This window comes from Mobula hypostoma, chromosome 1 (assembly GCF_963921235.1).
Source record: "Mobula hypostoma chromosome 1, sMobHyp1.1, whole genome shotgun sequence".
Classification (NCBI taxonomy): domain Eukaryota; kingdom Metazoa; phylum Chordata; class Chondrichthyes; order Myliobatiformes; family Myliobatidae; genus Mobula; species Mobula hypostoma.
In genome coordinates this window covers 31,634,638-31,650,330 of record NC_086097.1, presented here as the reverse complement: position 1 = coordinate 31,650,330, position 15,693 = coordinate 31,634,638, and the positions used below count along the sequence as shown (strand labels likewise).

Below are 15,693 nucleotides of genomic sequence, written 5' to 3'. Positions count from 1 at the left end.
GAAAGGAAAGGTTAGAAGTTTGAGAGAGCCATGGTTTTCAAGGGATATTGGAAACTTGGTTCGGAAAAAGAGAGATAGCTACAATAAATATAGACAGCAAGGAGTAAATGAGGTGCTCAAGGAATATAAAGAATGTAAAAAGAATCTTAAGAAAGAAATTAGGAAAGCTAAAAGAAGATACGGGGTTACTTTGGAAAGTAAAGTGAAAATAAATCCAAGGGGTTTCTACAGTTATATTAATAGCAAAAGGATAGTGAGGGATAAAATTGGTCCCTTAGAGAATCAGAGTGGACGGCTATGTGTGGAGCCAAAAGAGATGGGGGAGATTTTGAACAATTTCTTTTCTTCGGTATTCACTAAGGAGAAGGATATTGAATTGTGTAAGGTAAGGGAAACAAGTAGGGTAGTTATGGAAACTATGATGATTAAAGAAGAGGAAGTACTGGCGCTTTTAAGGAATATAAAATTGGATAAGTCTCCGGGTCCTGACAGGCTATTCCCTAGGACTTTGAGGGACGTTAGTGTGGAAATAGCAGGGGCTCTGACAGAAATATTTCAAATGTCATTAGAAACGGGGATGGTGCCGGAGATTGGCGTATTGCTCATGTTGTTCCATTGTTTAAAAAGGGTTCTAAGGGTAAACCTAGCAATTATCGACCTGTAAGTTGGACGTCAGTAGTGGGTCAAATAATGGAAAGTATTCTTAGAGATGGTATATATAATTACCTGGATAGACAGGGTTTGATTAGGAACAGTCAACATGGATTTGTGCATGGAAGGTCATGTTCGACAAATCCTATTGAATTTTTTGATGAGGTTGCTAGGAAAGTTGACGAGGGTAAAGCAGTGGATGTTGTCTATATGGACTTCAGTATGGCCTTTGACAAGGTTCCACACGGAAGGTTAGTTAGGAAGGTTCAATAGTTAGGTATTAATATTGAAGTAGTAAAATGGATTCAGCAGTGGCTGGATAGGAGATGCCAGAGAGTAGTGGTGGATAACTGTGTGTCAGACTGGAGGACGGTGTGTAGCGGTGTGCCTCAGGGATCTGTACTGGGTCCAATGTTGTTTGTCATATACATTAATGATCTGGATGATGGGGTGGTAAATTGGATTAGTAAGTATGCAGATGATACTAAGATAGGTGGCGTTGTGGATAATGAAGCAGGTTTTCAGAGCTTGCAGAGAGGTTTAGGCCAGTTAGAAGAGTGGGCTGAAGGATGGCAGATGGAGTTTAATGCTGATAAATGTGAGGTGCTACATTTTGGTAGGGCATTGAAGATTGCAGTAGAACAGAGTGATCTAGGAATAATGGTGCATAGTTCCCTGAAGGTGGAATCTCATGTGGATAGGGTGGTGAAGAAAGCTTTTGGTATGCAGGCCTTTATAAATCAGAGCATTGAGTATAGGAGTTGGGATGTAATGTTGAAATTGCACAAGGCATTGGTAAGGCCAAATTTGGAGTATTGTGTACCGAACTGGTCACCGAATTATAGGAAAGATGTCAACAAAATAGAGAGAGTACAGAGAAGATTTACTAGAATGTTACCTGGGTTTCGGCACCTGAGTTACAGAGAAAGGTTGAACAAGTTAGGTCTTTATTCTTTGGAGCGTAGAAAGTTGAGGGGGGACTTGATAGAGGTATTTAAAATTATGAGGGGGATAGATAGAGTTGATGTGGATAGACTTTTTCCATTGAGAGTAGGGGAGATTCAAACAGGATATGATTTGAGAGTTAGGGTCCAAAAGTTTAGGGGTAACACGAGAGGGATCTTCTTTACTCAGAGAGTGGTGGCTGTGTGGAACGAGCTTCCAGTAGAAGTGGTAGAGGCAGGTTTGATATTGTCATTTAAAGAAAAATTGGATAGGTATATGGACAGGAAAGGAATGGAGGGTTTTGGGCTGAGTGCAGGTCGGTGGGATGAGGTGAGAGTAAGCATTCAGCACAGACTGGAAGGGCCGAGATGGCCTGTTTCCGTGCTGTAATTGTTATATGGTTATATGTTATGATTTTTTTGCGGCAGCAGCGGTACAGTTCAATACATAAAATTTCTATAGTACTGTACAGAAGTCTTAGGCGCCCTAGCTATATATATCTGCCTAAGACTTTTGCACAGTTCTGTAAGTAAATTGGTAGCCAGAAAGAGAGAAAGATAGACATGCAGACAGAGAGAAAGACAGACAAGAAATTGATTCACATCTGTGGAGGACAAGAAATGGTGGGTGTTTCAGGATGGTACCCTGCATCAGGAATGGGACAGTAAAGGGAAGATAGTCAGTAGAAAGGGGAGAGGGGCACGGATCTGGTAGGTGATAGGTAGAACTAGATGAGGTGGCAGATCATGGTCAGATAGAGCCAGGAGAGAGAGGGGAGTAGTTTAGAGAAAGGGGTTGGTGGGTGATGAATGGGAAAATAGGCAGATGAGAGGAGGGAGGGGTATGGTAGTGAATAATATTCCCTGTTGACATTGGGGAGACATTGGTATTGCCTGTGTCTGAAAGATGTGAGTGAGATGAAAATTTCTCCTTATCCAGTCACCAGATGGCAGCAGTGTACAAGATCCTTTGAATCACCGTAGATCTTCTTTAAGGATCTTTAGAACAGTGGATTCTAGTTAGCTGGGGCAGCACTCGTTTGGGAAAACTCGTAAAGAACAAACGCTAATTTAAAAAATTGCTGGAATTCCCTTCGTTTATTTGGGACACTGCTGCTTAATCCAGGCAGGAGACTTGCCGAACAGGTTCTAACTAGTATCAATCACACGCACTTGAGTAGCCTTTAGATGTTTCACTGTGCTTAGAGTGAGCAGAGTGAACAGGTTTTAAATGACATCAGTTGCATGTGTTTGTGTTCAAAAAGCAGTGATTTTTGTCACTAATAATTCACGGGAAATAAACAGTAAGACAATTCCAAACTGTTGAGCTCACTGTGGTTTCAAGCATTCAGGCTTGGAGATGCCAGAAACAGCTAGGAGTGAAAATTAAATGATTTCATTACTTTAGCAAAGTTCAAAGTAAATTTATTATCACAGTACATATGTCACTATATACAACCCTGAGATTCATTTTCTTGCGGGCACACAAGTAAATACAAGGAACACAATAGAATTGAAAAAAGACCGCATCCAACATGACAGACAAATCGACAATGTGTAAAAGACAACAAACTCCGCAAACACAGAAGAGAAAATAATCTAAATAAATAAGCAATAAATATCAAAAATGTAAGATGAAGAGTCCTTAAAAATGAGGACAGTCACTTACCAAGAATGCTAACAAGTTCGGAAATAAAATTTTGAAGGTATCGACAACCACCTTGAATGTTACAATGAAAATGAAGATTTGGAAGATGCAATCATTGACAGCATTGTATGAAGGCAGTCCATTATCTGCACTAAGTGTCTGCTTTGATTTTGTTCATGAGTGCACTGGATGAATTCCTCTGACAATAACTATTAAGAATGAATACAGTTTTATGGCACTGTACAGTTGGTAGTGTTCTAATTTGTTCTGTATTTCATTTAGATACAGAATTTGTTACTCGGTTTATCTTTTAATACCATTTTAACTATCTCCATGAAACTTCGGCTCAAGTCTCTGGCCTCACTCCTCTCACTGTGAGAACTTACCTCCCCTCCCCCTGATAGATAGAGCTGTGTTCAAAACTCTGCAATTTCTTTCAGTCTTTGCAGAGCAGTTGCTACTGGTTATCTTGACCAAGTGTTCTCCCATCCATTGCATCCTACTTTCTCAGGTCTTTACTAATCCACATGACAGCATGTTCCAGATTCACCATTCTTTGTGTGAAGAGGTTTCTCCGGACTTTCTTACATCGGGCTTCTAGATTTGTGATTCAATCAGATAAAAATGCTCTTAAGTTCAAAATTTTCTGTCTCTCTACCACTTTGCTGACTTAAGATCTACTTCTTTGGCCAGCTTCTGTGGCTCAATATTGGCATTGTCCTGGCTCGGATGGGGTTCCATTCCTGAGAACTATTTGTAAGTCTAAAATGAGCAAAAATAGTGTGGGAGAGGATCACAGAAACATCTGTGAAGGGAGAGCAAGGGGGCACGAGTTAGCTGGCCTCACTGACTCAGTGAAATAATGAGTCTACTCTGCTGTGCTTGAGGCAGCCATTGATCATTGCATCTCAGAGGAGGCAGGGTGGGAGACAAGGCACGTGGAAATGTTCTGTTCCCACCTTGCAGAATGTCTGCAGCCCCCACAGCACTATCTAGCTGGTCTCCCAAACGTGCTTCCACGTGAGCATGATTGCCATAAATTACATGAGAAGGACCTCCATTGTTATTTAATTTTAGTTCTTTGTAGTACATTCTTCCACATTAAAGGAAAAGTACTACCTGGTAACAGGCTTATATTTTTCCCAGAAGAGAGAGCACCACTCATTGGTGTTACCTTGCACATATATAATTCCCTCTGTTGCCATATCTTTAGGTTGGCCGAGCAGACATCCTGGTAGTTGGAGCTGGCAAAGCAGAAATGGTGAAAGGCAGCTGGATCAAACCTGGAGCTGTGGTCATCGACTGTGGAATAAACCATGTTCCTGGTAAGTAGAAACTGTAAGTAGAGAATCAAAGCAAGAAGGAGGAAGAGACATGGACAAACAGTCCCACAAGTCTGCCTCTGCATTCAGTGTGTTAACGCCTGATCCTCTAATTCTCATTGAGAAGTCCAGAAACTTCTTAGAGCCAATTCTTTAGTCGCCTGTTTTCACCTTGGGTGATTCAAGGTCAAATTTTAGAAGCCATAAGACATTGTAGTGGAATTAGACCATTTGACCCATCCAGTCTTCAATGCCATTCGATCATGGCTGACTTATTATCCCTCTCAACCTCATTCTCCTGACTTCTCCTTCAACCTTTGATGCCCTCACCAATCAAATATTATCAACTTCTGCTTTATAAATAGACCCAACAACTAGGCCTCTAAAGCCACCTGTGGCAATAAATTCCACAGATTCATCACTCTCTGGCTAAAGGAATTCCTCCTCATTCAAGCTTCAAGGTACATTTGTTATTAAAGTGTGTATGCATTATACAACTCTGAGATTCGTCTTCTCCAAACAGCCATGAAACAAAGAAAACCATGGAAGCATTTCAAAGAAAAACATCAACCACCCCTCACACATGCAAAAAAAAATTGGGCAGACGGCCCCAAACCAACCCCCATTCAAAAAAAAACCAAATCATGCAAATTGCAACAAGAAAGAATGGACAAAACATAGAATATAAAACACAAAACTGAAAGAGTCCACTTAAGCTACAGTCCCAATCCATAAATCGTAGACCCAGAACTTCTGTAGCATCCTCTGACAACATTATGGGGCAGAATGAGAGACCACCTGAATGCAGGGGCCTCACCTATGCATTCAAAGGAGGGAGCAGCAAGACCGTCACATGTAGATAGCCTAGTTCAGCAGCAACAAGCGAGAGACCATCACACACAGACGCACTCGTGGCAGCAGTGAGTGAGAGGCTGGTATATGGCACCGAATACTCACTTGCCTTCCACATTTGCCTAAGTGTCTGAATCTTCCTCCGTGCTTTAATCAGTGAGAAACGGAGTCGATCATGAGCTCTTGCCCCACTTTGAAGCTTCCAGACCTTGTGGCCACTCGGTCCCTGAAACCTTCACAGGGACTGCAAAGTTCCAGATCACTCAATCGATCTCTAACCTGTAGATCACAGGCTCCAACAGTACCTGAAACACAATTAAAATAAAGAGAAGGTATAGAAGATGTGAAAGAAGCTGTTTTGTGGACTATCTGGGAGATGTCACCGGAGGTAGCACTGTCGGCTGGTGCCTTCTTGACTGGAACTCTGTTTAAAAGGGGACTGTCATCCTAGACTTGCTCACTATTGGAAATAGCCTCTCCATGTCCACTCTATCTAATGCTGAAGAGATACAACACAGAGACAGGTCCTTCAGCCCACTGAGGCCCTGCCCACCATCAACCACACATGTATACTAATTCATTTTGTACTCCTCACATTCCCATTATTTCCCATCAGATTCCACCCCTCATCCATACGCTATGGGGTAATAAATCATTACCAGTTAACATGCCAGCCCACGTGGTCACAGGAGCAATGTGCAGACTCCACATAGACAGCACCCAAAACCAGGATGGAACCTGGCTCCCAGGAGCTTTAGGGCAGCAGCTGTACCAGCTGCATCATTTTGCCACTATAAAGGATGCCAAGGCTTGTCAGGACCCTGGGAGGGCAAAGGTGGGTGGGTGGGGATAGTGTTAACACACTGTCTGGTGGGTGCATGAGAAACTGTGGGATGAATGTGTGAAGATCAGATGAACCAACAGGCATTGTCTTCTAGCCAGCAATGATATGGGGCTTAGAGCAGATGTTTGGCATGCATAGGTGAGGCTGGCTATATAGGAGATGTGTGGGAAGGTGCATGGGACTTAAAGAGTTTGGGTTAAATATCAAACGTACATATTTCAAAGAATCCCACCATCTGGGTCATGCCATCTTCTCGCAGCTCCTATCAGGTAGGTATAGAAGCCTGAAGTCCCACATCCCCAGATTCAAGAACAACTACTTCCCTTCAAATATTTGGTTCTTGAATCAACCTAATCACTACAGTTTAGCAACACTAATCGCGTTGATTACTTAGCACTAAAATTTTTTTCTGATTTTTTTTGTAAAAACTGTACATAACTTGTTTAATTTATATTTTTCTTGTAAATGCTGCTTAGCTGATGCGACTGTGATGCTGCTGCAAGTAAGTTCTTCTTTGCACTTGTGCCTATGTCAAGAAACTCAACTTCAACTTTAAATGTCTGAAAAATTTTTGCTTAAGGACTGTAACTTTTACTGAGGATTTCAATTGAACTTCATGCCCAAAAGATGGCCAACTTGTAGCTGAATTTGAGCAACACACCAAATGCTGGAGGAGCTCAGTGCGCCAGGTAGCATCTATGGAGAGGAATGAACAGTTGAATTTAGGATTGGATTGCAGGAGATGCCTATGGACTTGATGCCTTTTGGAAACCTGATGGGATTCCATTGTTAATCTACATCAGAAAATTACTGAACACCTTGGTAAAATTCCAGCCAGTAAATCATTCCCTGTATGATTTAATCTGCTTCCCACTTCTCCCCAAACCCTTTGATTAGATTCCAGCCTATAACTGTGTTCAGTTCTGGTCGTCTCATTGCAGGAAGAATGTGGAAGCTTTAAAGAAGGTCCAGAGAGAATTTACCAGAATGGTGTTTGGACGAGAGATCTTATGAGGATAGATTGAGCTAGGGTTTTTCTTTTTGGATAAGAGTTTATTTAATAGAGGTGTACAAGATGATAAGAGACATGGATTGGGTGGACAATCAGAAACTTTTTCTGAGGGTGAAAATGGCTAATACACGGACATAAGTTTATGGTGATTGGAGGAAAGTATGGAGAGGTGTCAGAAGTAAGTTTTTGCACGGAGAATGGTGGGTGTATGGAATGCAATGTCAGGGTTAGTGTTGGAGGCAAATACATTAGGGGCATTTAATAAACCTTTAGATAGGCATATAGATGATACAAAAAAATGGAAGGTTACACAGGAGGAAAGAATTGGATTGATCTGAGAATAGATTAAAAGGTTGACATTATGGGCTAAAGGGCCTGTACTGAGCTTTAATTTCCTGATCTAACGCATCCTGAGTTCTTGATGTTCAAAGTATGAATGCCTTGAAATATTGTCTCTCCAACACATATGTCATTTTCTATGCTGCTGTTTCTCAGACAGCACAAAGCCAAGTGGAAAGCGAGTGGTTGGTGACGTGGACTACAGTGAGGCCAAGAAGGTGGCTTCGTTCATTACCCCAGTGCCTGGTGGTGTGGGGCCAATGACTGTCTGTATGCTTATGGCGGTGAGTGGTTCTACTGTCATTCTGGTTTTAGAACATAGAACATTACAGTACAGGCCTTTTGCCCCACAATGCTAAACTGACATATTATTCTACTACAAGATCAATCTAATCCTTCCCTCACATATACAGTGCCTATAAAAAGTGTTCCCCCCCCCCCGCCCCGGATGTTTTCATGTTTTATTATTGTTTGTAACATTGAATCACACTGGATTTAATTTGGCTTTTTTCACAGTGATGAACAGAAAAAGTCTCCTTTGTGTCAAAGTAAAAACGGATCTCTACAAAATGATCTGAATCACTTGGATTTTCAGAAGGCCTTTGACAAGGCTGCTAAACAACATAAATGCTCATGTTATTACAGGAAAGGTGCTAGCACAGATAGAACATTGGCTGATTGGTAGGAAGCAAAGAGTGAGAATAAAGGGATCCTTATTAGACTGGCTGCCGGTCACAAGTGGTGTTCTGCACGGCACTTTGGTAGAAGGAATGAAAGCATAAACTATTTTCTAGATGGGGAGAAAATTCAAAAATTTGAGTATAAAAGGATTTGGGAGTCCTGTTGCAGGATTCCCTAAAGGTTAATTTGAAGGTTGTATTGGTGGTGAGACAAGCGAATGCAATGTTAGCATTTATTTTCAAGAGGACTAGAATATAAAAGCAAGGATGTAATGCTGAGGCACTGATAAAGGCCTCACTTGAATATTGTGAGCAGTTTTGGGGCCCCTTATTTAAGAGAGGATGTGCTGACATTGTAGAGAGTTCAGAGGAAGTTAACGAGAATGAAAGGGTTATCATATAAGCACGATTCAAGGCTCTGTGCCTGTACTTGCTGGAATTCAGAAGGATGGGGGGGGAGCATCTCATTGAAACCGATTGAATGTTGAAAGGACTAGATAGAGTGGATGTGAAGAAGATGTTATCTTTGGTGGGGGAATTCTAGGACCAGAGGGCACAGCCTCAAAGTAGAGGGATGTCAATTTAGAACAGATATGAGGCGGAATTTCTTCAGCCACAGGGCAGTGAATCTATGGAGTTTGTTGCCATAACCGATTGTAGAGGCCAGGTCACTGGGTACATTTAAGGCAGAGGCTGATAGGTTCTTGATTGGTCAGGGTATGAAAGGTTATAGGGAGAAGGCAGGAGAATGGGATTGAGAGAGAAATGGATCAGCCATGATGAAATGGCAGAGCAGACTCGATGGGCCAAATGGCCTAATCCTGTGCCTATGTCTCATCATCTTGTGGTTATATGTACATCGAAACATGGAGTAAAATGCTTCACTTGCGTCAGATCAGCAAGGATCCTGCTGGACAGCATCAATTGGCACCATGTCTCCAGTGCCAATATAGCATGCCGACAACTCACTAACCCTAACCCCCACACATCTTCGGTATGTGGGACAATACCAGAGCATTCAAAGGAAATCCATGCGGTCATGGGGAGAACGTGGAAACTCCTTACAGGCAGTGATGAGAATTGTACCCTGATCTTCCAGCTGGTGCTATTGTGCCACCGCCTACCCCTGAAGGTTGAGGTTGAGTCTCCTTCCTCTGTCCTTTTAGGCAGCTCATTCTAGATCACAGATTGTAGCACTTTTTAAAAAAAAAAGTTGTTCACTTTCTCTGCACTTCTACTAGATTTATTGTCATCTTGTTGCTGGACTTCAAAACTGGCTGCCACTGTGCTCTCTGCCCAGGCAAAATTCACAGGAAAACAATCATCTAAAGGCAAATCACTCAAAAACTTTTATTGAGATTTGGGTGGGATGGAAGTACGTTTGTGGCTGGTGGGCTGAATCAGACTTGGTCTGCTCATTTGGGTTTGAGCAATGAATGGACTCCAGTGTGACTCCAGAGTCACAGAACATTTGAGTGAAAATGTACACCTGGATTATATAATTGACATTACTGGTAAACACATCATACAAAAGGATCCCTCAAAGTTGCCACACAAGTTCGTAGTCTGGTAAGAAGGCATATGGTATGTTGACCTTCACTGGTCGAGGGATTGAGTTCAAGGCCCATGAGGTTAGAACACACTTGGAATATTGTCTTCAGTTCTGGTCATCTATATGAAGAATGTGGAAGGTTTAGAGGGTGTGCAGAGGAGATTTACCAGGATGCTGCCTGGATTAAAGTGCCTGTTTTATGAAGAAAGATTGAGAGATCTATGGCTTTTCTCTTTGGAATAAGGAAGGATGAGAGGTGATTTGATAGAGGTATACAAGATGACGAGGCATAGATTGAGTGGATAGCCAGAGACATTTTCCCAAAGCAGATGGCTACCATGAGACAGCATGATCTTAAGGTGATTGGAGGAAAATATAGGGGGATAGCAGAGCTAATTTTTTTTTACACAGTGGTGAGTTGGTGGAATGCAATGCCAGGGGCGGTGGTAGAGGCAAATACATCAGGGGCATTTAAGAAACTCTTAGATAGGCAGATGTTTCAGTGAAAAATGGAGAGCTATGTAGGAAGAAAGAGTTAGATTGATTTTAGAGTAAGTTAAAGGATTGGCACAACATTGTGAGCAGAACGTTCTATATTGTGCTATAGCGTTCTGTGAAATGTCACCTTGTGCAACTGTAACATGACAACCCAATTCCTGTACTCGGTATCCCGACCGATGACAACAAGCATGTCAAATGTCTTCCTCACCACCCTCTCTACCTGTGTCACCACTTTCAAAGAACTATGTACCTGTATCATGAGGTCTCTCTGTTCTGCAACACTGTTGTTAGGGTAGGGACCAGAGGAGCTGAGAGCACAGTGCAGAACCACTTTGTGTTGCACAGAAGCAATACCTTCAGTCTTTCACTTTCTCCGACAGAACACCGTTGAGAGTGCCAAACGTTTCCTGGAGAAATGCAAGCCTGGCAAGTGGGCCATTCAGTACACGAAGCTTCGTCGTGTGGAGCCTGTGCCCAGGTACGTGTGCAAACTGTCCGCAGCCTGAGCAACACTCACATTAGAGAAGTGGACACTAAAAATCTAGTCCATTGTGTTTTTAAGTCTCACTCGTCCTGCTACACTGCGCTGATTTCCTGCTCAGAGGTATTGAAATTACTTTATTATTTTTACATGTTCTAAGAAGCAGTGAAAATCTACTCATGCAAAATGTTGGAGGAACCCAGCTGATCAGGCAGCATCTGTGGAGGAGAATACACAGTTGATGTTTCAGGCTGAGACTGTTCATCAGGATTGGAGAGGAAGAGGAAAAAAGTGAAAAGCTTTTATTTAAAAATTAAAAAGATCTGAATATTAGTTTTATTTGTCACATTTGTATGCCATCCAGCACAGCCAGACAATGTGGATACTTTTCAAAGTGCAGTCACTCTTCTAACTTGGGAAAGGAACCTGACAATATCCACACAGCAAGACCCCACGTGATAACTGCCAAACTATTTATTACTAGTGGTTCAGCACCAAATACTGGGCAGGACTTTGGGGAGATCTCTTTCCCTGCTTCCGACTGGTCCAATGGGACCTTTCACATCCGTCTGAGAGTAATGAGCTCCAGTTTCATGTCTCAGATCAGAATTGGGTTTCTTATCGCAACATACATGGTACCTATTGAAGAGGCCACTGAGTGTACTTCTGAGGTCTTCTGCTGTAGCCATCCAATTCAAGATTTGAAGTGTGTGTTCAGAGATGCTCATTTGCAAACCACTGTTGTAATGCATGCTTATGAGTTACTGTTGCCTTCTTGTCAGCTTGAACCAGTCTGACCATTCTCCTCTGTCAAGGTGTTTTTGGCCACAGAACTGCCGCTCGGTGGATTTTTTTTTCATGCCATTCTCTGTAAATTCTAGTGACTGTTGTGCATGAAAATCTCGGGAGATCAGTTACTGAGATACTCAAACCATCCCATCTGCCACCAACAATCATTCCATGGTCAAAGTCATTTGGATCACCTTTCTTCCCCATTCTGATGTTTAGTCAACAATAACTGAACCTCTTGACCATGACTGCATGCTGTTATGCACTGAATTGCTGCCACGTGATTGACTGATTAGATATTTGCATTAATGAACATGTGTATCTAATAAAGTGGCCTCTGAGTGTATGTAGTAAAATTTGTTGTTTTGTGGCAACAGTAGAGTGCAATACATTAAATACATTATGTTACATAAGAAATAAATAAAAACAAATTAAACTAGTGCAAGGCAGCAAAATAGTAAGGTAGTATTCATGGACCATTCAGAAATCTACTGGTGGAGGGGAAGAAACTGTTCCTAGGACTTTGAGTGCATACCTTCAGGCTCCTGTAACTCCTCTTTGATAGTAATGAGCATGTCCTGGGTGGTGGCTGCTTCATGATAGAATCTGCCTTCTTGAGGCAAAGGTAGCTCTCCGACAATGCTGCACTGGACTATATGTTTGCATTTTTGGAGAGTGACACAGCACTCTCTCAGACTCACTCAAGGCAGGTCTACATATCAGATCTTTGATATCAGTCTCCTTGACCGCTTGTATGCACAGAATCACAGGTCACATGTATCCAAGCCTTCTGGAGAGGTGCCAGAAACAAACTGCTGGAGAAATTCAGCAGATCTTAGATTACATAGCAGCTGGTGTAATGCTTTACAGTGCCGGTGACTGAGATTCAATTCTCACTGCTGTCTATAAGGAATAGCATTCTGGTTACATTAGTGTCAGAAGTACAGTAAGCCTTGCAGACTGCCCCCAACATATCACTGGACTGTTGGTAGTGGTGTTTCACTGTATGTTTCAATGTACATATCAAAATAATGCAAATTTTATTTAATCAGATCTGTCAGCATCTGTGGAGGTAAAGGGTTTTTTCAGGTGAGATGAGAACCTACAGTATGGATGTCAGCTGTAAGATCTTTTTCAGGTCTCAACTCTGCCTCCACGGATGCTGCCTGACCTGCTGAGTTCCTCCAGCAGTTTGTTGATTTGCTCACAACTCTGGCAGCTGGACTTAGTGTCTCCTCTTGGAGAGGTAATATGAGTATGTAGTTATTGATTTAGATCTGTTTGAGTTCTGCTCATTTTTTAATTGTTCTTTCCTGCCAGTGACATTGTCATCTCACGATCTTGTACACCAAAGCATATCAGCCGTGTGGCTAAGGAAGTTGGCTTGTTATCCGATGAAGTGGAACTGTACGGCAAGTCAAAGGCAAAGGTACTTCTGACCACTCTGAAACGCCTAAAGGACCAACCAGATGGGAAATATGTTGTTGTCACAGGGTAAGTCCTTAAAGACTTAGAACAAAGAACATTGAACATTAAGATCGTTCAATCCATGATATTGTGCCAACTTTTAACCTACTCGAAGATCAGTCTAACATTCCTTCCCACATAGCCCTCCAATTCTCTTTCATCCATGTGCCTATCTAAGTGTCTCTTAAATGTCCCTAATGTGGGGGAGCCTAGTACGAGACGGCATGACTTCAGGATTGAAGGGCACCCTTTCAGAACAGAAATGCGAAGAAATTTTTTTAGTCGGAGGGTGGTGAATCTATGGAATTTGTTGCCACGGGCAGCAGTGGAGGCCAAGTCATTGGGTGTATTAAAGGCAGAGATTGATAGGTATCTGAGTAGCCAGGGCATCAAAGGTTATGGTGAGAAGGCGGGGCAGTGGGACTAAATAGGATAAAATGGATCAGCTCATGATAAAATGGCAGAGCAGACTCGATGGGCCGAATGGCCTACTTCTGCTCTTTTGTCTTATGGTCTTATGTATCTCTCTCTACCACCACCTCTGGCGTGACATTCCGTGCACCCACCACTCTCTATGTAAAAATTCTATCTCTGACATCCCCTCTGTACTTTCCTCCCATCACCTTAAACTTGTGTCCCCTTGTATTAGCTATTTCCTCCTTGGGTAAAAGATGTTAGCTGTCTACTCTGTGTCAATGCCTCCTGTCTTGTATATCGTATCAAGTCACCTCTCCTCCCAACCTCATCCCTAGCTCGCTCAACATATCCTCATAAGATGTACTTTTTATCGAGGCAGCATCCTTGTAAATCTCTTCTGCACCGTCTCTAAAGCTTCCACATCTTTCCTAAAATGAAATTTCTGAACCAAGCCTTTTTCAGAGGGTTGTAGAGTTGATACAGTGCTGAAGTAACACCGCTGATTTCTATTACAGCATCACCCCGACTCCCCTAGGTGAAGGCAAGAGCACAACGACGATTGGCCTGGCCCAAGCCATCGGTGCTCACTTGGATATTAATGTGTTCGCCTGTGTCCGACAACCATCCCAGGGCCCCACCTTTGGAATTAAAGGTAACCCCAACTATCTTGAATCGGTCATACAAAAGGTAGTTAAACGTCCACTTTCATTTGTCTGTAGAGTTATTTTTGTACTTATCATTGTTTGGAAAGTTTGTGATGTATTTCTGCGCTAAAATTCAAAGAAATGTGCATATTAGTTTGTTGGTGGTATGTGGACAGCCATTCTGTGCAATTAGTGTGAATTGTAGCTCACCTCTACACACAATGGCCCCTTTATTAGGTACAGCTGTACACCTTGCTAATGCAAGTATCTAATCAGCCAATCATGTGGAGGTTACTGCATAAAAGCAGGCAGGCACTGTTAAAAATTTTAGTAGTTGTTCAGACCAAACATCAAAAGTGGGAAGTAAGATCTAAGTGACTTTGACTGTGGAATGATTGCTGGTGCCAGATGGGGTGGTTTGAGTAGCTCAGAAAACCCTGATCTCCTGGGATTTTTATCCACAACTATCTCTAGAGTTTACAGAGAATGGTGCGAAAACAAAAATTGTTCAGTGAGTGGCAGTTCTGTGGGCAAAAACATCTTGTTAATGAGAGGTCTGAAGAGAATGGCCAGACTGACTCAAGCTCACAGGAAGGTGACAGAGACTTAAATAACCACATGTTACAACAGTGGTACGCAGAAGAGTGTCGCTGAATGCGCAACATGTCGAACCTTGAAGTGGATGGGCTAAAGCTGTAGAAGACCACAAACAAACTCAGTGGCCACTTTATTAGGTACCTCCTGTATAGAGATTAGTGCACTGTTGTAAAGTGGCCACTGAGTAGATGTTCTGGTAAGGCTGAAAGGCAAAGATTAAGGAATTTTGGATGACAAATGCTATTGAAGGTTTAATTAGAAATATGAGCGGCATGGGCAATTGGAATAGTCTCTGGAGAAATATAGAGAGTGCAGGAGAGAAATGGAAGGAATTAGAAGGGGAAAAAAATGGCAATGAAACAATGAAATATCCTTGGCAAGTGTGCAAATCTTTTCTCCCATCTTCCTGTCATGTGGTATACAGCAGATAATGGAGGAATCTTTGGCTACATACGATTCCCCGCTCTCTGGTCTTGTGTTACAGGTGGTGCTGCTGGCGGAGGATATTCCCAGGTCATCCCAATGGAAGAGGTACTGTGTCATGGTACTTTAGAGATTTCATTAATTTATCATTGGTGATGTGAGTCTGTTGGCGAGGCCAGAATTTAGTGCCCTTAAGATGGTCATCAGAAGCTGTCTTAACCTGCAAGACTGGTTTTGGTGTAGACTGTGCTGCAATGGGCACTGTAGTACTCCAGTGCACAAGTCCGCTGGAAGCCCAGAGACCTGGCTTGGGTTGGGTTGGAGGACTATTTGTGTTGGTGGCTGTCTGTATGTCGCATGGGAGGGAGGAATTGTTTGTTATGCTGTTGTTGTTTAATTGCTTGGTATGTCATGTTTTGTTGTGTTCTATGTAATTATGGTGAGCATGCTGTGTTGGTGCTGGAATGCCGTAACTTGCAAGTTGTCCCCAGCACTTCTTTGGGTCGTGCCTTTGTTAACAACCCATTTTC

The 15,693-nt window shown here is 42.4% G+C and overlaps 1 protein-coding gene across 2 annotated transcripts in view; it reads left to right on the top strand.

Annotated features, from left to right (window-relative positions):
* The window catches only part of mthfd1b (methylenetetrahydrofolate dehydrogenase (NADP+ dependent) 1b), an 83,050-nt gene that overhangs the window by 23,121 nt on the left and 44,236 nt on the right, over positions 1 to 15,693 (top strand). For both annotated transcript variants that reach the window (XM_063045600.1, XM_063045590.1), the window contains exons 8-13: positions 4,457 to 4,568; positions 7,769 to 7,896; positions 10,726 to 10,823; positions 12,936 to 13,109; positions 14,015 to 14,151; positions 15,225 to 15,271. In XM_063045600.1, the coding sequence (XP_062901670.1) occupies positions 4,457 to 4,568; positions 7,769 to 7,896; positions 10,726 to 10,823; positions 12,936 to 13,109; positions 14,015 to 14,151; positions 15,225 to 15,271 (696 nt within the window). The remainder of the gene's footprint in view (positions 1 to 4,456; positions 4,569 to 7,768; positions 7,897 to 10,725; positions 10,824 to 12,935; positions 13,110 to 14,014; positions 14,152 to 15,224; positions 15,272 to 15,693) is intronic.